The sequence below is a fragment of the Vidua macroura genome, chromosome 1 (assembly GCF_024509145.1).
Source record: "Vidua macroura isolate BioBank_ID:100142 chromosome 1, ASM2450914v1, whole genome shotgun sequence".
In the NCBI taxonomy this organism is placed as follows: domain Eukaryota; kingdom Metazoa; phylum Chordata; class Aves; order Passeriformes; family Viduidae; genus Vidua; species Vidua macroura.
Genome location: NC_071571.1, coordinates 22,817,112 through 22,845,102, shown reverse-complemented (window position 1 = coordinate 22,845,102; position 27,991 = coordinate 22,817,112). Strand labels below are relative to the sequence as shown.

The window sequence follows — 27,991 nt, the reverse complement described above, 5'->3', positions numbered from 1 at the left end:
ACACATATAAAGCACTACTGGCTACTTTGAGCTTTTGATTAAATCAACAGTGACAAAATCTGGCTGATATGCAGTCTCTCAGTCTAGAATTTCTCTTTTATGCAGACCTCTCTCCACTGTAATTACTACAGTTTTATCCCCTGAAGCTGAAGAGATGAAGACTTAGATGCACAGTATATGGTTTTCCACAGTGTTTTAGCAACACTGGGGTACCCAGAACAGAGTAAATGCAGGGGAGTAGTGAATGAAAATGACTTTTCAATACTGACTACTGGACACACACACTGCTGGACTACAGCTTCCCTGTGGCTTGACTAGGGCAAGGCAGGCAAAAATTATGTTCCCACACAGCATGGCTGAAGAGACACTCTTGAACAATTTATAAATGTAAAACTGAGGATGACAAACAAAAATGAAACTATTTGGATGGGGATGCAACAACAGCCACCTCTCTAGCTAGCAAAGAGAAAAAGGTAATTTTCCATAGTGATTCTGTGCTGCTGAACACACCCAGTCATAAGCAACCAAATAACCAGCACTTTTTGCCATTATAGTGGTAACTGTCACCTCTGCAGCTTTATTCTGTTTTACACAGCTGAGCTGGCCCGAATGATGCCACTGTCTCTTCGATTGGCTGGGCTGGTGTCAGTTGCTGGCTTAAATGGACACAGGAGAAAGAATTCAACACCCTGGAATTGACATTCAGGATTGCTCGGATGCATGTGCCTGTGGTGAAGCAATACAAATAAAGGCCACTTTTTGTTTTGCTTCAGTGAATTGTCAAAGAGATTTAGAAAGCCAGGGGATCTCATTATGGTAATACAGGTTAAATACTTTAAAAGCATATGGTGTTACCATCCTGAATGAAGCTGTCCCTGCTGGCTCCAGGAAGCAGACAATAGGCCAGAAACACATCTCGTGTCTCTGGCCCACCAATGGAAACTGGGGATTATAAATCACCACAAGAAAACATCACGTGCTATCTGGTATCAGGTAATGCCTTGTCTTTTCAATTACTATTTGACTCATCCTTTCCAGAGAGGAACAAGCTTTAGCCATGTATTCTACTAGCCAAATGAAAACAAAGCTCTAGAATTTCTTATGGTCCCTTCTTGTCTCAATAAAACAGATCTGTAAAGATGGATGACTTTAGTATATACAGTATAACTCAACAAGACGTGTAGAGATGAGGAATGCTTCCACAGAGATGCTTCCTCCCCACGGAGAAAAAAATATCAATGGAAACCATCAGGCACAAAATAAAAGCATTTTGCTTTATCAGATCCATTTTTGCTTTAAAGATCCATAGATATGGTCAAAAGGCCCCATCTATTTCAGTGCCGACAGGTTTTTCTGTCTGTGGTGATGCTCATTACCACATATTTGCTAATTTTCTCCAGTAGAGAGCAGCCTCAGCATTGACCTTGCGAACTCCAAATGTCAGGTTTTTCCCCATGGGCACTGGAATAAATGTGTTGTCTCTTCTTGGAGCCCAAGACAATGACACAGTGTGGTCTACAAAGACGCCATTAGTAGTCCAAGTCTGACAGATGTTATCTAAGTTTTCAGAAACATGTCCTAGGCTACTGCTTTTTCAAGTGGTAAGTTGATTTGTGAGTTGTAGACAGGCAGCTGAAGCACTACAGTATTTTAAAGACAGCAGAAATTGTCAGAGATGCTCCAGTTTCTGAGGGCTTAAGACAAGTTCTAATCAATGACGGAGCCAATTCTAAATGTACTGCCTTTAGTCCCTCTCCTTCACCAATCTGCCAGAGACTGCTGCTCCCAAAGTTAGCAGGTGATGTCTCAGCCATTCCTCCCCTAAACTTTTTGCCTTCCAAACCCTAAAGAAAAGTAGATTTAATTCAGTGGGTGCACTATCAGGGCAGTAACATCTGGCAAGTGTGTGAGAGAACAGCAAGAGGTGATAACTTCTTATCACAGAAAGATTTGGCACAACATCTTTATTGGGTCTCTCAATTTTATTTCCTATTTTACCCCCAAAACAGGGAAATGGAGGGAGAGAGGCAGGGAGGGAGGGAGGGAGGCAGGGAGGCAGGAAGGAAGTTTGGAAGGAAGTTTGGAAGGAAGTTTGGAAGGAAGTTTGGAAGTTTGGAAGTTTGGAAGTTTGGAAGTTTGGAAGGAAGGAAGGAAGGAAGGAAGGACATAACAATTAGAATTTTCTTCAGCACCAGGTTCTGGATGTGGTTGAAGATGGTTCCTTGTTCATGTTTCGTTGTGGGTTTCTCTAATAAATTCCTTTACAATGTATAAATGCATAAAAATATATAAAAAATAAAACCTTTCCTTTACACACATGTTAGAGGATTTAGTCAGCAACGATCTACAGATTTTTCTCTTTCACAGCTTCCTGAAATATACTGGAATACCTCAAAATTCCAGCCCTTCCTAACTTCCCTGCCACCTCTATATATGCATAAAGTCAACCCACGAAGCTGGGTTGTGCCTACCTTGTCCAGGAGACAAGCAACAAATATTTGTTTGCTATGGTTATTGGGTTTTTTAAATAATCAGATCTATTTCCTTGCAATAATTGCCTCTTCTAATCTTTCTTTATCACACTAGTTGGGATCATGCTTGTTGACACTTTAACATCTTGTAATGGATTTTAACATCCTCCATCTCTTTAACTCTATTTGCTTTGTTTACCTGTTAACTTTATGGCCCTGGAGAGCTACTGCTATCTTTCCTTTTGCTATTCATGCATCTTTTTGCTTCACTGAGCCTTGTATGGACATAGACACTTTGAGAGAGTATATTGTAATAAATACCCCTTCCCTAATGCTATGCTCCTGCTGACTGCAGCTCTAGTCTTCTGCTAGAGTAACTGACTCATAACTTATCAATTTTATTGACTGAATATCCTACTTGCCAGTCACTACTCTACTGCTAAAATCACAGCCAGCTGCCATTCACCAGATCTTCTTTTCCCATTACCAAAACTGCAGTCTCTTTTCCCAACTCCTTTCATTTTCCACACTGACTCACACCTCTACTTGCTTGGTAGTCTCATCCCTTTAAATGTTTCCATCCATTCTAATAATTCCTCACTCAAATCCATTCCCATGCCAGTTATCCTGCTTCCCTATGAATTTTAGTTTCTTCTCATTAATCCCCAGCTCTTCACATGGTATAAGGACCTGTTTGGTCCTAATACTTTTCCAGCACTACCTGCTGGTCACCATCTCGTGGCACAAGTCAAATACTACAGCAGGGAGCTGATATGTTATTGCACTGTAAGCACCTAACAGAACAAAGTCCCAAGCCACAGTGGAAAAATGTAATCAATAATGTATTCTTCACAACATTTGCTAAGTAGTTTCAGACCTTTCACAATGAAACATGCTATTCTGTATTAAAACTGTGGTTGAGCAGCCATAACGCTACAGTGATGTATGTAAAGGGTACATTTGGTTTTCTCTTTCTGTTCACATATAAAAGTTTAAAACAGTAATTTGTACCTGCCCAAATAGATATTCAGTAAGAATGATCCAATGGTTCTTTTGTACTATTTTACATGCTCATTTGCAGAAACCTTCCATTGCATATTTTATAAGTGAAAAATTGCACTTATTTGGAAGCAACAGAAAGGAGATTCTGTACCTGAGAACTGAGACTCTGTACATAAGCTTCTACACAAAAGGTCTTTAGCACAGATGGGCACATTCTAAATATACTTTAGATGGATGATATGTCACGTTGGAACAGACAAGGTTGAAGAGATGTCTGCAGGGACACAGCCCCAGGAAAAAGTAGGGATTAGCTTGTCAATAAGGATGTAAACAGACTGCTCTGAGGCAGCCTCATTTCTGACATTAGAGAATCTTAAATGGTTTGTTGGCGAAGAGCTTGTGCAAAAACTGGGGCAGGCTGTCAGCACCGAAATCTATTCATTTCAGTTTTTCAGTAGTTACTGCCTGTCAGGCAAAGACTCTACAACATTACAGGGTTAAAAAACCCAGTTTTACATAAGCATACAACAGTAAATCCAAGTGTAATTTATTAGAGAAAGTTATATCTGATATTGCAAAAAGCAGACTTAGCTAAATCTAGACATCATGTGAATAGCAACTACATTTACAGGAGACCATATCTTCAAACAGGTATATGAGCATCATGTGCATTTATCTCAGCTTCTAGAACTTCTGTAACAAACTGTTAAAACAGACTCAACATGCAAAAGCAACCATGTCTTTAAAAACAAACAATAAAAAACAAGGCAGGCATTGATTTTTTGAATGAAAAGAATCCGCTCTTAAGGTATTCTGTGAAACCCTGTGGTATGAAACAATTTAGAGAAGCATAAAAACAGCTATGTAAGGAAACACTGCTAATCTGGAAGAGTCTGCCAAGTGTTAAATCCCACTGAGCAAACACTGGGCTGGTGTACACAGGCAGAAGACAATTAATGCCATGATATAACTCCACCATCCTGTTGCTGTAATTTGGCAAGTAGCCTCTCTATTCACCTGGCCTTCTCAAGTTCTGCTCTTAAAATACCATTAATTCATATTACACAGTATTTCACTGCTGAATAACAATGGTTGAACAAAACTAGTATTAGATGATCCAGTGATACAGATCATAATCACTAACATGACAGCATCTCTTTATCAAGAACATCCTTCTGCTACCAAGACTACCAACCTACTAAATAACAGAATCTTAGAATGGTTAAGGTTGTGAGGGAACTGAAATCATGGAATCATAGAATTTCTCCTCCTTGCTCCAAAATTTAACAACAGAACTCGCTAGAGGTATTTTTTCTCTTCCTATTTTACCGGGGGAAAAAAAGTATCAGTCCAAATTAAAGGCAAACTATTATTTAATATACTAGCACCAACTTCTGCAATGTTTTCAACCTGTCAGTGCCACTTATTCCTGAGTACTTACACTCTTCATATGGACTGTAAAACTGCAAAAACAGAGTATCAGCCTGCATATGGACATGCAGTTGAGTTTGTATTTTGTTTCTCTAAAGATAACTAAAGAGCATTTTCAAAGATATCCTTTCCAATAATCATGTCTTACCTGCATTATCAGTTGTGAACATAGGTATTCTTCAATGTTTGCTGTTTGATACACCTTTGCCAAAACTATTGTTTTTTCCAAAGGCTCTCATGCTTTCTCCGGTCTCTGGCTGTAATCTTACATTCGGTACAGTAAAAATAGAAGACACTGTAAAAAAGAGTGCCAGTTCAGAAACTTTGATTTCTTTTTGCAGCAAAAGCAGTAATTTAAAAATAATTAATATATATGGCAAACATAACACATGTAATACATATACCACCTATTTCTGCAAGTAAGCACTGCACAAAATCTGAATGGAAAGAAGCTGAAAGTATTATGATGGAAATTGTATAGTGCAAACAGTCTTAGCTGTATGTATCTTCAAAAAAACCTGTTTCCAGATTGTGTGTGTTTATTTGTCCTCTACACCACCATACAATGAATAACTTCCACTTTCAAATTTCTGCTGAGAGAACTTAGAAATGGGAAGGGAAAACATGCAGCAAGGTATTTTATTAATTTGATAACACATATTACATCTTCAGAATCTTGATATCAGTAGAACTGAACTATCTTGACTTTCTTTTTTGAATTACTAAAGACAACTAGGCTTGTTAAAAATATCCCAACAACATAAAAATCTTTTATGTGAAGCAATCTCCTTTTGCATGAGCTAGAAAAACCTTGATGACTTCCATGTCACACTAGGCAACTAGTTGTTAGGAGACATGATGATAATAATCACAGCAGTCAAAATGCAAATGGTTAAGAACTAACATATTCATAATATGAAAACCCATTTTTATTTAGGATGCCTCAATGACTTTTAATATCTCCTGAAAACAAGCCTCCATATAACAATATCCTCACGAGAGCTGCCACTGCGTGATTCCATAAGGAAATGCTAAAGAACTAATCAGGGCCATAAGAGTTTTATTTTTTGCACTAACAGTTGGCATACCTGTAAGTTTCTGGAACTACTTTTTTCATCTCTATGTCTTTAAGATACCTGGTTATTGCTTTAGGCACAGACCTTCCTACTGTAGTTTGACATCTCAACTTGCATTTCTTATTCTGCTATACTTGGTAAGACACATTGTTAATGGCAGATATTTTATGCAAATAAATGAATACTTGCTCTCAAATATAAAAGTAGAAAAGTGGGAAGAATGATTATTTTTTTAATAATCAGTAAAATAACCAGTACACATATTTAGTAAAAAGTATTAATCTATGGATTACTGCTCAATTTTCAGATTAATGAAAACTATGCTGCACCATAAATTGCATTGTATTCCTAGACAAGGTGTTTTTAGCAGAACTATATTACTCTTACCTTTTTGATGTGCTATTTTCAAAAACTGAAAGTGTCTACCTTTTAGACAGAGCTTATCTGGAAATTGAACTTCCAACCCAACTGAAATTATGCCTTGACTTGAAACTAAACTAAGAAAAAAAGCAAAATTGTGCTTCTAACATAAACTAACTTCACACATGTTTTTAAAATAAACCCCATTAAAAAATGTATTATAAAGTATTACATAGAATACAAATAACTAGTACTAATGGTCAAAACCAGAATAGGAAGTGAAACACTTCATTTTTACTTTTTCAGTGTAGGTAAAGTCACCATAATTTTGTGAAATATTGTTATTCCAATGAATCAATTTTCTGATGGAAAATCATTTCACTGATTCATCCCATTTGCCTTTCTACCCATATATGAGTCTTTCCCTCATTTTAAGTGCTAAATTCCCAAATTTACAATTCAGCATTAGAACCAAATTGGACAAAATATATTCCATGATGAATGCTACTCACTACAGAGATTTGCAAAATCACTGGTGGTGTCCAAATTAGAAAGCACTAATTTTGTTTCTACATAAAGACTCAGTATGTTTATAACTACATTTAATTAACTATCAATAGTGTTTCTTGATGTAAAACAGAGAAATATAATCACAAAAACTGGTAATTTCAGTACACAGTAAACATTATCCCAATGTTTATACTTCTCCAAAGTATATGACTTCTTTGTTTTGTAAATATGTTTACAAGTATATCCAAGTCATACTAAATAGAAATGATTGTAGTATTTGATACTGGGATTGTCCTTTCTTGCATCTGGATTTATGCTTCATAATGATTATCTACTAGACACAGAAATAGTCTTTCTGTAACTCAAAATTTTACTGGAGGCATTTAGAAGAACCTTGCTTTAAAATATGATTTTTCATCTTTATTCTCCCCCCTTCAAAAGGTTTCACTGCTCCTGATGTTTAACGTTATGCAAAGACGTGTTTCTGCCAATGAATATCGCCTTATGGTTATGCTTCTGCAAATAACCTGCTGTGAGCTGATAAAAGGATTAATGCAGCCAAAATTCTTAATCTGTGAAATTACAAATTAAATTCTCATATTAAAAATACCACCCTGAGGTATTTTTTGTGGTTTTAATTCCCCTCTGGTGTTCTGCATACATTGTGCTTGTTAATGACTAGGACAAGACTGTCTCTGTTGGCAGCCTGCTGCAGAGTGATAATGTGTAGGCATTTACTTCACTGATAGAGCTGGATTTAACCACTGACTGATAAACTAAGTGGCAAGTGGGTAATAAGTCCATATTAACAGAAAAGTGCTACTGCAGAATTCAGGATTCAAAATCCTGGCTAGACTAAATCACAGTCATAAGGATTGAGATGTCACCACTGCAGAGTGATTTTTGTTTTCCATTTGGTGGAAATTGGATAAATGAACTGGCATTCTTGATGTTTCATTAGTCCTGAAGAAAAGAATCTCTGCATCAGTTTCTGCAAAGGCAGACTTTCAACAGCAGCTGCCTTAACTTACACTGAACATTTAAATTTTCTGCTTATCAAGTACCAGTCAGCAAACTGAGTGGTGGATGACCATGGCAGAGGAGGAAACCGGGAATCTTTCTGCAGAGCCAGAACACAGTCTATGATAGTGATGGACAGAGATTATTGGTAATATTTTGGTTTTAATTTTCATATTCTACAAATGGAAGAATGGTCTTCAAAGCAGAGCTGGGAGTAGGGTACTTGGACAGCCAAGGCACAGAACCAGCTCAAAATATGACTACTACAGCTGTTGAGGATGGAAAAGATAAAGTTTTTGTACTGACAATACTGTAAACAGATTCTATTGTGGATGAATATTCAAAAAGAGAGCTTAGTTTTTAGAAGCAAGCTTTTAAATCGTCCGTAGTTACACACACATGTTCCATTGTTGCATCTCTGAACTTTCTGCCTTGAAGTAGTGGATATAGATCTTTTGCTAATGGATGCATGTTTGAAAAGAGAAAAGAACACACAATGCTGTAATGCAAGCATGTGTCTCTTCACCATATTGAGTTAAAGCAAAATGCTGACTGTTATTCCCTTGTGAAACCTTTTTATAATAACAGAACCTTCTCTGAATAAAAAATATCATTCATTACACTATTTTTCCCTAGAATAAATAGTTGTGTGCTTTTAACACTGAAAAACCACATGCAGACATACAATAGAAATTATTTAAAATTACTAAAAAGATAATTGACAGCATACACAATGATAGGAACATTTCTGCCAAGTCAACTGGAATGCATTCTGTTTAATAAAGGAATTAAAAGGATGTATGAAAATAGTGAAAGGATTCTTAGTTAAGAATATCATCTGCCATCCTCTTCATACACAGTCTAATTCAGCAAATTAACTGATTGTCTACTTTGTGTTTCCCAGACTTCTAAATGCTGAGTCCTTTCTTAAAGGTTACTCTTATAACACAGGGATTCTGTGAATCAAAAGCAGCTGGATTTTTATCCTGTGTGCTGCAGCTAGTTAAGAAGTACTGTATGTTATAAGTGAAAAGCACTAAATATGTAAATTACATTTTTCCTTTTGCTTTATGACAATTCAGAGAATTCTATTGGCTCCACACATAATCAAACACAAAGATAGCAGGCTGCAGACTGCAGAGCAGAGATAGCAAAAAAAAAAAAAAAAAAAAAAAAAAAAAGAATCCATTTTGTCCTGTGTCAAGCTAACTATGTAATTTCAATCTACACAACTGCAGTCACATATTTAGTGTGTGGCTGTGTGTGTCCATGAGGCTGTCTGTATGTGGGGGTTAGCATACACACATGCATGTGTCTGAACTAGAATCTTTGTTTCTAATCCATTTGGAGGTGGTTATACTCACTATCAGTTAATTCCCATAGCCGTGGGGGCAGATCACTGAAGTACTCATGGCTCAGAGCTGCCTGTGCTGACAATCTGTTCTTTGGGAAACACTGGAGTAGTTTAGAGGCTAGATCTTCTGCATGGTTCACACAGCTCAGCCTGAAACACAAACAAGAAGGTTTTTCTGGAAAACAGTATCATTATTCTGTTTACTAATTCCATCTCCAATTAGTACAGTTGAAACACCAAGTCTTAATAGCCAGAAGTACTACCAGGAAAAGTGTTTCTTATGTTAGGGAGTTGATTATTATTTCTGTATTGACAGCTCAAAATTCATACAAATTTTACACCTACAGAGCATATAATACACCATATCACATATGCCCTGCCTAGTATGCTAAAGCATCATGAGCAACAGCTCAAAAGCATCTTGAAAGCAACTGTTATGATTCATCCATTTACATTTTATTGAGCATACTGACAAACTGAAAATTTACAGTGCTGGAAACAAATGCTTATTACCATCTGAACACATTAAATCCAAGCTTACAATAACAGCAACATTCACTTCACAACTTTGAGAAGTATCAAATTTTAAAACCCAGTGATACTTAACATGCAACACATTCATCATGTTTCACAAAGACATTTGTCTTTCAGGACGTACTGACTTCTTACTTGTTCATGTATTCACATGGCAGGGAATTGACTCCTCATTAAGTGTTAATGCAATGCAAACATTAAATTTAAGTGAGTTTTCTTTTCTAAGCTTCCTACAGAAACTGAGAATACTTACTGTTTCACTGGGAACTAAATCCTTAGGAATATTATAAGAAAATATAGTCTGAAGAGTAATAGGCTTGAAATGGAGACAGTAAAATGGTAATCAGCAAGTTGTGGCCTAGTAATCTACAGCTGCTTCCTAAATTTCCAAAGCCACCAAGCTTTTTGTAATATGCAGTCAAAAAAATACATGCTGAATCTTGTTGACATCATGTTGTTATTATTACTAGGAAACTTCATAAATTCAACCATGCCTTTGCTCAATAAAGATGTCTCACTGGGTAAATGCCAAATTCTATAAAAGGTTTTTTCAATGCACTGGTTTTCCAAAACCAGTAGATAGTAGACTGCAGTCCAAAATAACTCAGCATTTGAAAAAGGTTATATTATCCTCTAAAATCTATAATCCTACAGGAGGTTTCATGCAAATATTCATTTTTTTTCAGCTCAAGCTGACTTTCCAGAAAAAAATTCAAGAAGATGGATTAAACAGCATTACTCTTTTATTGGGCTGACATGGCATGATTGATATGAAACAGTAAAGCCATAGCTGAAATCTGCCTCTTCAACAAAGAACAGACAACGCTGAAAACACTAAATAAATAAAAAAGGCTACTACAGTGAGAAATTTAAGTTACAAATGTCATAGACACAACTTCTTGTCCATGTCCATACCATTGTCAGTGTGAAAAAAGCCCTAATTTTAGATATTAATTTTAAATTAAAAAAAAAAAAGTCAAAAGCATCTATCCTAAATTATTATGTACTCGCATATGCATGATATGCTGATATCTGCAATCATTCAAAAAGTATGCCACTGGCTGTCTTTTTAATTTCCAGCAACTGTATGCTAGATGGAAAGATGCCTATCTGATCTCTTCCTGAGAACTGGCAGGATATGTGTCCAGAAAGTACCCAGGGATGAATTGCTTAAGAGTGCTGACTACTTTAAGGCATTGTATCTCATCACTCATAATCTTATTGAAATCCCAGGATTAGATTTCAAAATTGCTATTTCAGGTTAAACAGATGCTGAACTCCAGTTTTCCTGATGGGCAATTTTTTTTCTGTTTTCATTTTCAGTTTGCAACAAAAGAAAAACATCTTGAGTGAAAGACTCATTGCTTATAAATTACACCATAAATTAGAATAATTCCAGACTATTTAAACTATCAGACTGTTGAAAATGTTCAGTAAACTGTTGTGACAATTACAGATATTTTAATTACAGAGCACAGCAAAATACCAAGACAAAAAGTTATTATTAATAAAGAAAAGGAAAAGGAGGGGCAAATATTCAAGAGAAATTGGTATTAATTCTTCTACACATCCAAAATTTCCATGGAATAGTGATTATATTGAGTCTGTGATGCCCGAGTCCTAATGCCCCCTGCACCAACAAATTGTTCAGAGAGTCTGTCAAACCATTTCACCAATGTCATTTTTCCCCACAGAGGTAGCTGCAAGATTTTAGGAACTATAGTAAACCTGCTCTGTCTTGAATGGGAATTACTGTTAATTCAGAAAAGAGTAGTCACTTAAGCAGTGAAATATTACCCTCCAATATACAAATTACATCATTCCTTAGTTGATCCATACATATAGTGGAGATGCTAATTAGGTAAGGAAAAGCAAAGCCAAAGAAAATAACATTCAAACATCAACAAATTCTGACTTGCAGGTGACATTTTGGATGCCATCTGTAGTTCCTCAGAGTGATGCTGACATTCTGACTGCATTAATGGTCACCAGTGTACCTGGCATACTGCTAAGATCTTTTTGCAAGATATTCAGAAAAACTAATATAAATTGAAAAGGTTTTGAATAGGAACAGTTTAAAACAGTTACCTTCCCAGTTTAGACAAAAAAAAAGGTATGCATTTACTGAAATCAGTTGAGAAATCAAAGATAAACATCAAATAATCAGCAGATTATACATTAATAGAATATAAGTCCAACAAAATATCTAGGGCTGCAAAATAATCACATCAAGTAATTAAATAATTATGAATAAATCAGTCAAAATTCGAACCAGTTTTATGATTAGTAAGTAGAAAGAAGACTAAATTCATAGCACATTCTGCAAAAATAGTTCAATCTGCTATAATTATTAGATCTATCTTCCCTGATCACATTCCAAGTAGTGCTGGGGTGTGGGGTTGGTGTTAGTTGTTTGTCAGTGCTTTGAAGATTCCAGTTGCTACATTATTAGCATTATGTTTCCAAGCATTTATGGATTTCAAACTCAGAAGGGACCATAAGGATCAAGTGTCATCTCTTGTGTAATACGGGTCAAAGATCATCCGAGTAACTCCTGGATCAAATCACCACTTTTCCCTAGCTCAGCTGTATCTTTAAAGTTCTACATTGAAGTTCTAATTTTGTTTATGGAGTTTTGCACAGCAATGAAAACAATTCTACTCCAAAACTCATGTCTTCTGCAAAGGTCACTTCTGGAAATCAGTGGGCACTGCAAAAAGCACATGCATGTGGGCTCCTAAGGTTGTCAATATTAAAAACCGATGCCTCAGTGGAATGCATGACTAATTTTACTGTGTTGTTTAAAGACAAGCTATTCTTTACTTATGAAAAATGTACTGTATGATCATGTATTAAAATTACATCTGCTACATCAGAATTGTTTGGAAAACCCTATTTTGTGCATAAGCTTAGTGGTCAGAACATTGGAACGATTGCTTTGTTTCTCTCCTTTTTTTTTTTTTTTTTCTTTTCACCAATATTCTCTTTAAAATATCCTCCTTAAAACATTAACGATTTGTCTGATTTAAGTTTGCAACCTGATTCCTCAATAGAGACAAAGGCTAAATTTTCTGATGGGGCTCAGTAGTTAAATACCTAATACAGAAGTTAACAAAAAGAACTGAAGAAGAAAAAGATTTCATTTTTAAATACACCTCTTTCAGTACGAGACAGGATGGAATTTCATACAATATGGCTTTGTGTCTAAAACATAATAGCGTGTTTTGTCTCACAGCAGTTGGGCCATATAGGAACTTGGCATGCATGATATGGCAAGTCTCAATATTCACGCTTCACTTACTGTCACACTAATCACTGAGGAATAGTTACTAGCCATGACAGCATACATACTTTCAGAAAATGTGGTGTACAGCAGAATACAGAGAAACCTTTGGCAATGAGCATTACATAATATGTAGATATTGTTTTGAGAAATACTGGGAATATTTTTACATACCTCCTCTGATGACATTTGTGAAACACATTGATTTTCAATTTAATCCCAAATGCTATATAAGCCTTAGCTCAAGAAAAACAAACACCATATGAACTGGTCTCACTTGAAATATATATGAATCTGACTAGACTTGAGCAGTTGTAAATCTCATTGGATTACAAGAATTTGATTTAATTTCAGAAAACAGGCTTAAACGTCTTTCTACTGCAGAGGAAGGTCAGTATTTGGTCAAGCAGAACATGACTAAGATCACTGAAGTTTGGTTTAAGCTCTTAAGAAAAAAAAGTTTGGAGCATGTGCAGTGAACTTCTGAACTTGGGGTGATTTGCTTCTAAATGCAATGAAGAAGGCAGTTCAAAATCACATTAATAATTAAGACAAATGGGCATTAAAACAAATGGAGATAATACGCTGTCTATATGCTCCTAGCAGCATGAGGTAAATACTTCCCAAAGCAAAAATCATTTACTGTGCACATTTTCCATGTGAAGATACGATTCTTGCAGTATATCATTAATTCATTTCTCAGCTGGCATTTACAGCATGGCCTAGAGGAGCGAGGCACCTAATTCCCTTTGAAAATTTCAACTTTTTCTTTACTCTGAGCAAGCTCTTGCAACCTGAAGTGCTGAAAGACAAAACCACAGTTAACCTGAACAATCACACCATTTAGCAAAGCTTAAATTTTAATGGTATGAAGAGAACTAACAAATTGGTATGAATAGGGCAGGCCAGGTGGCAGCCCTCACAGCTCATTTCACGGAGGATGCTCTGGTCCCCTCAACAACAGGGCTCCCATACAGTCCCTGTGCTACCTCACCTCCCAGGGCACTGCCACAATGGCTGTATTCCCCATTTTCACCCAAGTCTGCTCGAGGACAGCAGCCTTTTCCCCTCATCCTGGGCTTTAGCCTCACCCAAGTTCTGTACAAAACTGTACAAGACCAAGCATTGTAGTTAATACTTACTTTGCAAATGCATTGTCTTCTAACCAGCTGATACAGAAACGCCCACGTGTGCCTTGCTAGTTTATACCTCTGAATCTACACGTGATCCTAGTAGCAGCAGCTATGTGAAACACAAATCAGAGCAGGGCCTACCCGAGCAGCATTTCCTCTTTATGAGCTCCAGCAGCCTTTTCTGTTGTTACCACCATGCAGAGAACACCTACTGTCTTCAAAGAGCCGACGTGCCAGCTTCAGCGTGCAGGAGTCGCTTCCCTAACGTGCCTGGTGTGCCTCCATGGAGCTTTTGTAGGGTTTATTTAGCCATCAAGAAACCACCACAACAAGTGAACACAAGTTTTGATGCGAGCCTTTTAGCTTTTGATACAGATGAAGGCAAAAAGGAGTACATCAAGATGAGAATGTAACAGAGCGAAGATGTTACCATTTTTTCAGTGTTTTACACAAAGGGTATTGAGGACTAAAACTGATGAACAAAGAAAGACAAAATCATTTGAAGGCTCACTGAAGCAGTTTTACTTGTTGCTGATCAATCACAAAATACAGAATTTGTTCTACAGCACAATATAGAGGTACCTCAAGCCAAACTATAGCGTAAATAATACAATCAAACACAGGCAATGTGACATGTCACTGCTGGGACTGTACCCCACACCAGCATGGGGCTGCCAACAGCAGTCCTGGGTTGTGCACATTCCCTAGAAAAGACATGTCTCCAAACATCTGATGCCCCTCTTGCTCTTCCCAAATTGAGATGTTGGCAACAGTTTAGACTCAGAAACACTGAGCTCTTTACACATGCAGGGTGGGAAAATCCACTATCCAGACTCCCTTTGCCATCACTTTAATTGTACTCTTCTAGCTCAGCGCCTGAATAGAAGCAAGATTGCCACATCAGCACAATGACTCACTCTTGGATGAGCTAGGCTGGGACAAAGCCTGCACTGGCTATAACATGTATAACATGGCTATACTGCTCCCAGTGTCTGTCCTTGCTCTGTGTTCCTGCACAACACTGCATGCCACAGCCTTCAGGCCATCATGATTTCTATAGTGGTGTATGATACGATCTCTTCGGAAATTTAAAAATTAGTTTGATCCCCTTTAATTATATTGCCATATTACAGCATCAGAAGTCTTATCCAGTGAAGTACTGAAAAGGTGGTCAAAATATTTATTATTACAACAAAAGCCATGACAGCCAATGATAAGTATTCACTGATATGGAACAGAGATGAAAATAAAGTGTCAGTGTTGATCCTTGGCATAACTGTTAAAGTTGATGTAGCAGAGGTCAGAGCCCCATTTGGAAAGCTGTGGAGGGAAGTTCATTCAGTGCATTCCAGGAAGGGAATGATAACCCTGGCCCATCTGAACGAACTCTCATTTGACACTTGTCCACGTGTCATGAGTCAGAAAGCAGTCAAGATGAACAGCATTTCATGAAAAAAGGTGAAAGTAACAAACAAAGGTTCTAACAATATAGGCAACTAGGTTTTCTATTTTAATTAATATAGATTTAGCCCTAGGTATATAATAGCATATACTTGGTACATTTTTAAAAGAATCTAGTGACCCAGTAGGTAAACTAAAATTACAGTTGTAGCTCCTGAACTCAGAACAGTGAATTAAGAAGCTTAAACTGCTCATGAGTCGGATTAGGCTTCAGAGACTCAGTTTGGTCACACCTCAACTAGACAATGAAGTGATTCAACCTCTGAAGGCAATTCACTTTTGACAATAGCCATTATGCTCAATTACAACTTGATTATTTGTATGTGTCATCACCGAATGCAACTCAAGGCAAAAAATTAGATATGAGTCTATTTCTCCCTGACTCTTTTGCACTAGATTTGATGTGTTTTAATGTCTGTTTCAGATTTATTACTGTATTTCTTCAACACAATGATGCTTGTGATTTCCAGCTTGGAAGGTCTGCTTCATAGAGGAAGCAGAACATTACCACCATTACAGAATACACCACTTTTAAAAACTGAATGTTGTTGATTTGCTATTTAAAGGCTAAGCTGAAGGAGAACCAGTCAATGTACAACAGACTTAAAAGTCTTCTGAGTGAGAAGAAAAGTCTTCTGGGTGAGAGCTACCCAGGCTAGCTCTTGCTCTGATGCCTCAGAGTAAATATGTGGAGCTATGAAACCTTCCAAAGAAACACAGCACCAACTATTGAGAGCTTATTGAGGAAGATTGCTTATACTGTTAATTGAAAATATTGCAGATATTTTTCCTACTTGTTTCTTCCAATTCTGATGCAGAGTAAGGTTTACATTTGATGCTCACATCTTTTTGCCAGAATAACATATGTTGGAGCATCAAATGAAGCAAGAAGCATGGAATCTACATGGTAGCTATTAGAGTGAAGAAGAGTTTGTTTAAACAGCAAACATACAATGTATGTACAGTGATAACATACCCTAAGCTATTCAGAATGTGGTGTTCTGTGATATGATCACATAACTTCCTTAATTCCTAGGAATTCTGAGATTCTATAACCTAGGCAGCATGACTGCTGTGTACAGTGTTTTGCTACTATTAAAATCGGAACTAAGTAATGAAACTAAAAGAAGACTACCTTTAGTAATTCACATTATTGCACTCAGTTTTCAGCAGTTTCCCTTAGATACAGGTATTTCCCAGAAAAAGTATTTCCTAAGAAATTTTAATTAGAACATGCCTTACTATTTTGTCCCAGAAAGAATTTAGCAATTACTTCTTTTTGATTTTACATGCCACCACCAACCAACTATTTTAATTCTTTCAGCATCCCAATTAAGCCAGTATTAAAGATACTAATTATGGAAGACATAGTACATTACTTACACCACAACAGACCACTACTGAATATGCCAGATTCATAGTTTACTGGAAGATCTTTGTTTGCTGTAAGTGCAATTAATGAAGAAAAACAACACAGTGGTCACATCTAGTCAGAAGCTTTTGATTATTCTGAAATTCTTTAAAGGGTCGGAATCTCCTGATCAAGGTGAATGTTTTTTAAAGGCTGTCTGTGTGCACCTCGGAAAGTTGAACAGAATAACCTTGGAAAATAAACAGAGCTAAAAATAATTACTAACACCCCAATCATTTTATGAGCTATTATTTCACCAGAAAATGGAGAAAATATAACTTTAATCCTGAACAAAACTCTTCAAGGTTTATGTTCTCTATAAACCTTTCACTGAGAACTGAAAATATAAGTTAGTAATGCAGTAAATGCCCTAACAAATATATCAGATTTTTCACTTAATGCTTTTTACAGGCTTAAACCAAACTGAGTGAAAGAAAATCACCTTTTACAGTCTGACTCTTAAAGGAAGAATGCCTTTCTGTTATGCTTTTTAAAATAAGGCATGGTGAATTTATATCAACTTCAGTGAATCTCAGGGCATGATAAAAGGAAGAAAAATATAGCAGTGGAGTTAACATTCCATAGTGTTCTTTCTTCACATATTTATTTTCTCACTGGCTGGACATAAGCAAAAAAAAAAAAAAAAAAAAAAAAAAAAAAAAAAAAAAAAAAAGAGGGAATAAGCCTCCAGCCCCCAACATAGAAATAGCTGAATTAAACCTTTGGCACACAATGCAGTCAAAGCTCTGTGGTTTTCCTCATGCCACCCTCAACAACCTGAATTATTTCTCTCCAAATAAATCCATGCAAAAGATATTCTGAAGAAAAAGAAAAAAAACAAACTCTGAATTTCAGATTTGTCAACTGGCTGCACCCATTAGGGAAGTAAACGAAGTCCTCCTTATTTTCCCTTAGCCAGCTGTCTTCCTGGACCTATTACCTTTAGAAAACAAACAAACAAAGACAGAACTAAGTGCTAGAAAATAAACATTAATAGTGGTCTATGAATCTCTACCCTTTTGTCTGATATTTATCATCTTGGGTTTAAGAAGTTTAAATTTCATTGTAATGTAAATAAGAACTAGTTTGTTTGCTAAGTACTTCAACAAGAATTTGCTACAACGTTGCAGCATGCAGGTAGTGCCCTGAGAAGGGTGACCTTGCTTTAGTCAGTGAAGCCAAAGATCATTTATCAGAGTTAACCTGCAAATCTGTCTTGCTGGGGCCTCAGATCCGTCAACCACTTGGAAGCAGCTACTTGCCCTGTCCTCCCACTGCTGCCTAAAACATTGCATGGGTCTGATCTTTTCTATTACTATATACCTCTCAGCTAATAAAATATATTTTTGTGGCTATGGAACTAACAGGAGTACTTTGTATTTATTTATACAGCTCATTAAAGGCGGAGAGAGATTTGGAGGCAGAGAGAATGCCCCAAGCCTGGAAAGCTCAGGAAGACAGACCCCAGGCACAAGCATGTATTTAACTCTATGCAGATGAGTTGCCTGGCTGAACCCAACGAGACTAAGCAATTATGTTAAAGTAGGCATCCTGTTCTTTTTGCAACTATACTCCTAAGCTAAGGCAGGAGAGGGAAATTATGCAGGACTAGTAAATAGTGAGAGGAAGAGACTGAAATGGTTGTAATGAGGGCATATGGACAATATATTCAAGCTATGCAGTCAAGAACACTTAATTAGGTATTAATATGTCTGTATTTAGACAGACTTACATCACATAGAACTACTGCAGCTCCCTGACCCTCAGGCACTTGGTTCAGGTGACATCACAAAAGAACACAGGGTAGGACACCACCTTCACGCCAGCACTGCGGTGTAGAAAGCATCATTCCTTCTCCAGATCCACTCTCCTGATTTAGCACATCACTTTCTCTTTACATTAATGCAGATAGAAACTTTCTAAAGTGAACTTTAGGTCCTCTTTGAGTAGGGAGAACCAGTCAGACTGAAAATCCATTGTCTGTCACCAGAGGCAGTAATACTTGTTGAGAGACAAATATGCTGATATTAATGTATAAACTTGACTTTGAACTTGAACAGGGGAAAAAAGCTACGTTTCTTATGCAGGGACCATGAAAGGAGAAAACAGTGATCTCTCTAGTATGCAATTTGGAGACAATGTAACATTATTTTGATTTTTTTTTAAGGGAAACATGACGTATCCACACATACCTGTATTGAAGTGTCTTTCTAAAAAGTTGCATGAATTTAACATATGTGTTTATGGTTTTTATCTGTAAACATCTTGTGACTTGTAACAACAAGTCACAAACTCCATCTATTTTAGCTACCAATTACTGAAATACATGGATCTTAAGTGCCTGTACTTATATATGTGTGAAGATGTAGTGCTGACACTCAGAAATTGGCTTGCAGTAGGGAAGAACTCAACCCTGAACTATTTTTGCAAATCCTATCTTGTTGAAGTATCATGAAAGAGAGACAGCTAAGCAGGGAGTTACTGCTATTTAGGCATAAATCAGCATAGGTGATTTAAGAACTAAAATCAAAATTTTTATCTATAAAAGTGACCACTAAAGGTCAGATTTCCCAAAGAGCAAGCTATCACTAAAAACTGACTGCCAGCAGAGCTCAGGCCACTTCTAACAACCCAAAAAAGCAAGTGGATTCTCAAAAGACATTGCACATATGGAATTGTAGAATCGTGTCTCATTTTAGGGTGTTAAATGAATATTAAGCTTTTGCAAAAGCAGGTATTTGAGGCTGACAAGTCCTAGCAGATTCCAAACTGAAAACAAGAAGCCTAGAGTCAAGGACCAAAAACAACCGATAAATTCACTATCTGGACATAAGCCTATCTGATTCCCAGAAAGGAAAGCAGCAGTTCTGAGTTCACCTGAACTATCTAGGGGACATGAGAAGGCTTAAATATGAGAAGGAGATCACTGACATAAAAATAGGGAACAGGAGCTTTGTGAAGAAAGAGAGGAAGAGGCAAAATTATGGAGGATTTTGAAAAGGATAAGAAAGGGCACAAAAATGATGGAGTTAAACAGCCAGTGTTGGGATGAGAATTAAACAATACACCAAAAAAAAAAAAATTTACTGGTTGCTTGTTATATGAATCTGAAGAAGGATGTTGATCAGGAGAGGATGTGAGAAATCTATTATGATAATAAAGATCAGAGTGACAAAATTCGTTGGGAAGACAATAAAGTATCTTGGACAAGCTGGAAAGAAAAAAAAGGTAAAATGCATATATCATTCTGGATGCACATGATAGGGATATTTCTTATTTTTCTTTTCCTAAGACTTTAGGCTAACTGACAAAGAATCCTAGCAGAACACTATGAGTAGGGAGCTTCACTAGGAATATGCTCAGATGTGCACAGGGAATAGTAGGAATCTCTCCTGAAGCCTTATGGCTGAATTGAGCAGGGCTAGTGAAAGAGTCTGACTGCTCAACTACATTGCCCCTGGATTACCTGGTCCATGTCAGCAGCATGCTCCAAACTCACTCCTGGACACAGTCCAGGGAACAACTCATGCCAGGGACCATTCCCAAAATGCAGCAGGTTCTATGCTCCTACAAGCAAGGTATGCCATATATTACAGTGGAAAACACAATTTCTGTGATCTGCAACATGTGTGTTACTTTATTCTGGAAATTTTGATTTAAAAACCTAAGGCTGAACAACCCCAAAATAATAACTGCACCTGCAGCTGTATGGGGACCACATAAAGCCCACAGGAGATGCATGCCCAAGTGTTACTTAGCACAGCTGTAACCAAGGTCTGTCACATGGCCTCGGGGCCAGCAGATAGTCCCTGGCTCTGCTTTAGTTTGCAGAACAGACGTGGGCTGTAGCTGACAGAAAAATGATATTCACCAAACACTATCTGTCAACATCTCAGGAAAATTCATGCCCTCATGGTTACCGAATAAAGCTTGACTCAAGGGCACTGTAAGGATCAAATATGAAAGAAATAAAAGGAATGTAACAGTATTCTGCAAAAGTCATAATGCTGAAAGAAGGCCAATAATGATCCAGAGCATGATTTTTTTATGTCAGGGCGGTGAAATTAGTATGGGGCACACTAACAATATATAGTAATAAATAGAACTTTAAAACTGCCATAAAATCTAACCGAAGAAGGCAACACAAAAGTGATGGTCCATTCTCAACATGCAATGATGTCAGGGTGAAAAGCATAAATTTAACGTACTTTTACAAGATTTCCTTACCAGAGACCATGGATAACCAAATATCCGTACCACAGATATCCAAACACTATCAATCTTTTAAAACTATTCTGTATTCCCAAACAATAGGGATACAAAAGCAAACAATACATTTGTAAGAATGTGACAGAAGTAAAAACTTTACTTTTTCAATTTAAATTCTTCACAGTAGGAGTCTGAGTTTATAAATCCAACATGAAAAATTAGGTCCTTTATTCATTTGTATTTTCAGCCTCCTATTGCAGCAGTGATCATAAAACAAACACAGCTGGCATCTTTATTATTTTATTCACTGAAGGATTTAGCTGGACAAACATCACAAAGATGGTGGCTGTTTTCATTGAATTTATGATCAAATATGCTCCAGCATAAGATCAACTCTGTTACATCAATTATTATGAGATGTGAATAATTTAACAGAAAGTTGCCTATTTGTAAATCAGATCTTAGGGATAGAAATTCAGCTGAGGTAGTAGCCATTAGATATACACTATGTTACAGAATTTAAAAGGATGCCGACTTTTGTGAATCACATTTAATGATAAACATTGGCATTTATATTTTGCTATCTAGTGCACTGCTAATTCAGGCAAAAGATTTCAGAATTTTATTTTAAACTTTAATTAAACTCATCTTTATTAGAGGACAATTTAGTTTTACTGATGCTTTTCAAAATTACAGAATGTATTTCCTATAAAGACTTCATAAAAACAATAAACAAACTATCATCAACACCATATTTTGGGGTTTTTTTTCCATAGATTTTCACCAGAGTCTGTTGTTCAGCGTAATGCCAGGAGAGCTATAATAATTTTAACACAGAATGTGTGCCTTAGGATATGGGATTGACTTGGTGCCTGAAAGAAAAAGGTCAGTTCCCTTTGGAACCACTTGCCTCTTTGCCCTCCAGCAATGACAGGTGCTGCAGGCCTGTGCTGAGGCTTGTTATTCACAGTGTGTTGCTGCAGATACACAATCTAACCTTTCTGATTTAATGCAGCAGCAGGGTGAGAGTCTCCCATCTTCTCATTTTGACATGGGTCAAGCAGACACTGAACACATATACATGATGACCTGCTTGCAGCCAGCACCTTTCACAAATCCTCAAACAATACCTTAAGACTTTCTTAGCTAGTTTCATTTAAAGAAATCACTAAATTTAAGTATTAAACTGTTTGGCTATCAAATAACTTAAAGGTATGAAAAAATCACTGTTTTCACCAGTTTCCTACAATGATATGTGCTTCCGTGTCACTAATTTAAAAAAAAGATAACCTGCATGAAAAAGCAAAAATTCTCATTTATCTGTACTATATGGCAGGCCAGATGTCAGAAATCTTTAGGCAGATACATGAGGCAACACAACCAAAAATGCAGAAAAGGAAGTGATTAAGATTTTCTTAATGAATTTTGAGAGACAGTCAGAGACATTCATTGCTCATGAATGGCAATACCTGAATACCTGTGATCTTGCCATGGAAAATAAGGTGCTCAAAATTACACTAAAACCCCTACATGAAATCCTCATAAGAGTCAGTATTTGCCTAAGGCAAAGATAGTTTATGTTTATATCACCGCAGAAATCTTAACTATTGTCAAAAGTCTCTGTCTGGCAACAAACAGCGCGAGTTTTGAGATTGGCTTAAACCATCTGCAGGGGTGACAAAACCCAGGAATATTATATATATATTATACTGAACTGCCTGTCTACATCATCTCTCAAAATTATCTATGTTTCTGAGACCTTAAGATGAGAATCAAAGGAACTGTTCAGTTAAAGAAAAATTATCTGTAATGCAGAACAATCAGCAGAGGATAATATCAAGCCACATAATCCAAGAGCAGTTGCTTTGCACTAAGCACTTTTGAATGCCAACCCAGTTCTCAAGTTGCCTATCATTTTCACTCTCCTTTTGGAAAAATCTTGCCTTTAATGGCTACATGCAAATAATGAGAGAGCCAGAAGCAAGGTCTATTTATATGACTACCTTCACAGTATGTTTTTAATTCCTTATACAAATATTTTTAAAACATGTCTCAGAGACTCAATTTTGTCAGCAATGTCATTATCTGGAGAAGAGAGATTTCAGCAGATAAGCCAACAGCACAGAACTCAAGCAAAAGGGTAGAATTCAGAATGTGAGTATATAATGATGCCTGGTTCCTCTGATCAGAAAGAATTAGACTTCAAACCAAGAAATGAACACAGACACCATGGCAGCATATGAGTAACAGACTACCAAAAACATAATTCTGAGAAATTAATAAAACATTGGCATGTAGAAATGCAAGGAAAAAGAACAACTGGAAACATCTGAAGAGCTTATCAGAAAGTACTCAAAAACATTAATGAAGAACATACATTGAAAAAAAAAGTCATACCTGGAAACACCAAATAAACATGTCTATCTGATATATGTCTCAATATCCAAAGGAATTCTTAAGGAATTAGTGAGGATAGCAAACAAATGTAAGGCATCCTTTAAAAGTCTTTCCAGGAATTCTACAAAAGAATAGCCAGTTCTCTTTCCTCATTTCTCTTCACAGGCTTATTACTGTAGATATGCTACTGTAACATTATCTCATTTTGCTCTGCATTCTAAATTATGGTACTTGACTTAAAAAAATACAAATATATGCCCATACTTCCTTTCTGGTTTTGAAATAAGAGAAGCTTGGCAAATATTTGTTGGACACTGACACAATACAGAAGGAAAGTACAGACAACAGAAACAAAAGACAATATGGATGCAAAATTAGATTTCAGAAGAAATAAGACAAAATAGCAATCAAAAGAAGAGGTGAATAATGAATAAAACATCGTATTTTTTTTTAAGTGGACTTAGTAGTTGGTGGAAAAAAACAACAAAAGATAACGTTTGATGCAATTTCTATTAAAAAATCTTGCTCTGTAGATGAACTCCAAAGACCTGGGATGTGATACACTATCTTAAAGACTGAAAACTGGCTGCCAGACTATAAGCAAAGGGTAATGATGAGTGGCAATGTGCTGAGTTGGAAGGGAAGTGTCCAGCTGTGTGCCAGAGGGATTAGCGTTAGTCACAGTTTTATTTAACATCTTTATTAATGACCTGGACTAAGGGATACCCTGCATACTGAATCAACTCTTAGACGACACTAAATGCTGAAATAACCACTAAAGACATTAGTACAAAGAAACTAACAGTAGTGAGACATGTGGGCAGAAAATCTAAAAACAAGATAGAGCATAGAACACTACAAACAGTTATTTCCACAGGAAAAAAAAAACCAAATATGGAGAGGTCCAGAGTTAACAATGCTAGCAAACTCTAGTCCAATGCCAGATACTGGATTAAATGTTGCAGAAAACAGCAAGGAACATCCATGTACATTGGGGCTGTATTTTCACTGCTGTCATGGATGGGAAAAGGTACAGGGCAACAACTATGTAATTTTAGTAATGAAACAGCATAGAGTTATTAGTACTCTGAAACAAAAATGACAAAAAGCTTTTGTGGTCCAGTTTAGGAGGCTTATTAATATTTTTAACTGGGACAAAAGGATGTAACACAAAACCTAAAGCTTAGCAACACAAAAGAGGGGGAATTTAGAATAAAGCAAGAATACATTGACTGTCAGGATAAACAAGGTATCAAGGAGGTCTGTTAGGAACAGTCTTCCCCCTAGGTTTTAAAAGGCATAACATTATGGCACTTTGCAGTTGCTCCAATTTGAAAGACTGGAATAAAAATCAGGATTTTTCAGTTTGGCGAAAGGATAAATGGAGAAACTGCAGAGATGTGTCTCAGCGCTTGGCTTCAATCGGCATCCCCTAACTGCGCACCGCGAGCTGATAATCCCCGCGGCGCGCTGGGCTCAGCCCCGCGCGGAGCTGCGCGCACAGAAAACAGCGCTAATGGGCGCAGGAAAAGGCGCTTATGTAAAAACGAGCAGCTTCCATCACCCCGAAATTAATTTATAATTAATTAAAATTAATTTTACCATTTAAATTGCAATGAATGAATTAATAAACCCCGCTAAGCAGAGGAGACAACAAAAGGCGCTGCTGGGCTGCGGGCGCCCCCTGGCGCGGGCAGCGCGGCACTGCAGCGGCGGGAGCGGGGGGAGGGGAGGGGCGGGCGGGCGCTGAGGGACCCAAGCCTTCCATCGCGGGGGATGTCGCGACACGACTCCCCAGAATCCCCCTCGGGCAACCGCCTGTTCATGGGAAATAGGAGAAAAAACCCGAAAATACAAAATGCTTTTTGTTTCCAGTGCAGCAGTATCGCTGAAAACCTTCAGGAGGAAGAGGCAGGTTTATATGGCTATTTATAAATACTTCTAAAAAATATTTTCATCTTGTGTCCAGCATCCACCGCTGTTCCCCCAGCGTGATCCGTGGCTCCTCCTGGCCCCAGCACCCCAGCGATGTGCTCCAGTATACACAGAGCACACAGCCAGCCCACCTCTGCTCGGTACTGCCCGAAATCCTTATTGCTTCTTGGGTTTATCCATCAGAAAGGTTTCCACAACCACAGCACTAAAGCTTTTTGTTTCTATTGTGCTGGAGAGCTTGAGTGTTCCTTCAGTGGTACTACCGACTGTGTTACAATGAGCAATGCTGGTGAAGGGACAGGAGGCGGAGGGATAAAAGTGACAATTAGAAGAGTGCTTTTTCTTTAATCAAAACACAACTAAGGCAAAGGTTTTCTTAAAAACCCAAACAGCAGAATCCCAAGCCAAAAATGCTTCCCAAGGCTCAGCTTTAAGCAATTCCTTGAAGCAATGCTTGAAACAAAACACAGGCTCAAGCTACATGGGCTTGTCTCTATTCACTCCCTTTGCTTTCTTGAGGAAGTTTTCCCTGAATAACAGTCCCAAAATAGGCCAGTCCATCCTGGAATGCAACTTTTAAACACCCTGGCCTCAGAAAGGGAGGTCTCAAGTACAGAGGCCATCTTGTTAAAGGAAGAAATCCTCAGCAGTGGGACTGGTTGTGAGAATAAAATGTTATTTATATAATAAATAAGCCATGTTGGGGAATTACAAAGTAGTAGTCCTATTTATGCAGAGCAGAATTTGTTTTCAGCTGCACCTTTTCTTTCCAACCAAACTTCTCACAATACAACCCATTATGGTAGAAGGATCTGAAAAAGCTTTTTATATCCTACCAAATATACACAAGGATAATTAGTTCTCTTTTGTTATTCTTCTGTAAGGGTTTATTATTGTGGAGAAGCTTTTGCAAATTGAAAGAGGTTGCATTGCATTCTGGAGGCAGAGCTGTTCTTGGTTTTTATTGTGTAGAGATAATTGAACAGAAAAGTTCAGGATAAAAAGTGGAAATATAGTTCATTGTGAACTCTATAGGAAGATCAGATTACCACATTTTAGTTCTTTTTAGGCCAGTATTTTATAATTACATTCCACAGTATGTTATGTTATGCTATGTAGGTGAAGCTTCGTGTTAAATAGAAGCAAACATCATTGCAAGTTTTGTTTCTTAACTTTATAAGCATTACCACAAAATGTATAGATTCCATCTTATCTGGTAAATACTCTCTATATATTCTTTAAGTAGTTTGACAACCAGTAAAGAAATTCAGTGTTAAAGTCTCCAAAGAATTTAATTTACTGTAAATGAAAGTTATATTATTTGCCTCAAACACTTTCCAAAAGTAGCCTATAATATTAACCAATTTTATTTTAAGAAATTAAGGAATCTGACTTATGATCCTGCTGGGTTTCACTTTGTCATTGCTGCTAAATTCCATGCTTTTAAATAATTTCCAGTTAAACTAGGAATTAAACAGCAATTGACTTGTGTCCAATATCTTCCCATCATCTTGCTCTGCCTTTAGAATCATCTTGTGGAAGCTGATGTTGGGCAGGTGCAATTATTTTGCCCTCAAACTACTGTGTGTGATTTTTGGGGAAGGTTTGGGGTTGGAGTTTTTTGCCTCTCTTCCTTTGGCCTTACAGACATGAAGCTGGCTCTGTAGATTCTGGAAGAGTGTTGTTCTTCCTCCTACTAAACTCCCCTTACATAAATGGAATTGCATTTTGAGGTAAAAGGCTTTAAAAAGCCTCTTTGAAGGCTTTTAAACCCATATTCCCACCCTTACATGCCATGACCTCAAAATGTATATATAAACAAGATCAAAGATCAGTTTGTGCCTGAAAGATGAAACAGGAGATAGTGAAACTTCATTTAGAAATTTTTAGAAATGTGTTTAGAAAATTAAAGCTGTTCTCTTCCAGTCTAGGAGCATGAAGTTCAATGTCACTGCTCTACAGTTTCTATGGCAGTTTCTGTGTGAAAATTCATTTTTTTTGCATTGCAATTCCTCCCCTATAAAATGCAGTAATGAGACTTTGCATCAATAGAAGTTCAAGCATACATACAAATCCTTACATATAAATCCTGCTCTTTAAGGTGTATCTGTCAAAGCTACTACCATGTTGAGAGGAAGGAAATCTGTACCAAAACCAATGCATATTTAAAAACAAAAGGCTGTATGTTTTTATCCCCATTTTAGGTCTCATGTTCACTGTCCATAAAATAATTATGTATGTGACATATTTTGTGTCACCAAAAATCTTCCACAAATTAAATCAGGAGAAGTTAAAAAAGGTTTTTTTTTAAATTTAAGACTGGAGATTGCTGCTTTTTGAAACATGGTAAGTAAGAAAGAAAATTTCTGGAATGAATCAGTCTATCCATGTGTTAAGTTTTACA

The 27,991-nt window shown here is 37.0% G+C and overlaps 1 protein-coding gene across 2 annotated transcripts in view; it reads right to left on the bottom strand.

Moving 5' to 3' along the window:
- The window catches only part of CDK14 (cyclin dependent kinase 14), a 323,842-nt gene that overhangs the window by 59,359 nt on the left and 236,492 nt on the right, over window positions 1-27,991 (bottom strand). For both annotated transcript variants that reach the window (XM_053989755.1, XM_053989764.1), the window contains exons 13-14: window positions 9,235-9,374; window positions 5,053-5,199 (exon numbers count right to left, since the gene is read on the bottom strand). In XM_053989755.1, the coding sequence (XP_053845730.1) occupies window positions 5,084-5,199; window positions 9,235-9,374 (256 nt within the window). In that variant the 3' untranslated portion in view covers window positions 5,053-5,083. The remainder of the gene's footprint in view (window positions 1-5,052; window positions 5,200-9,234; window positions 9,375-27,991) is intronic.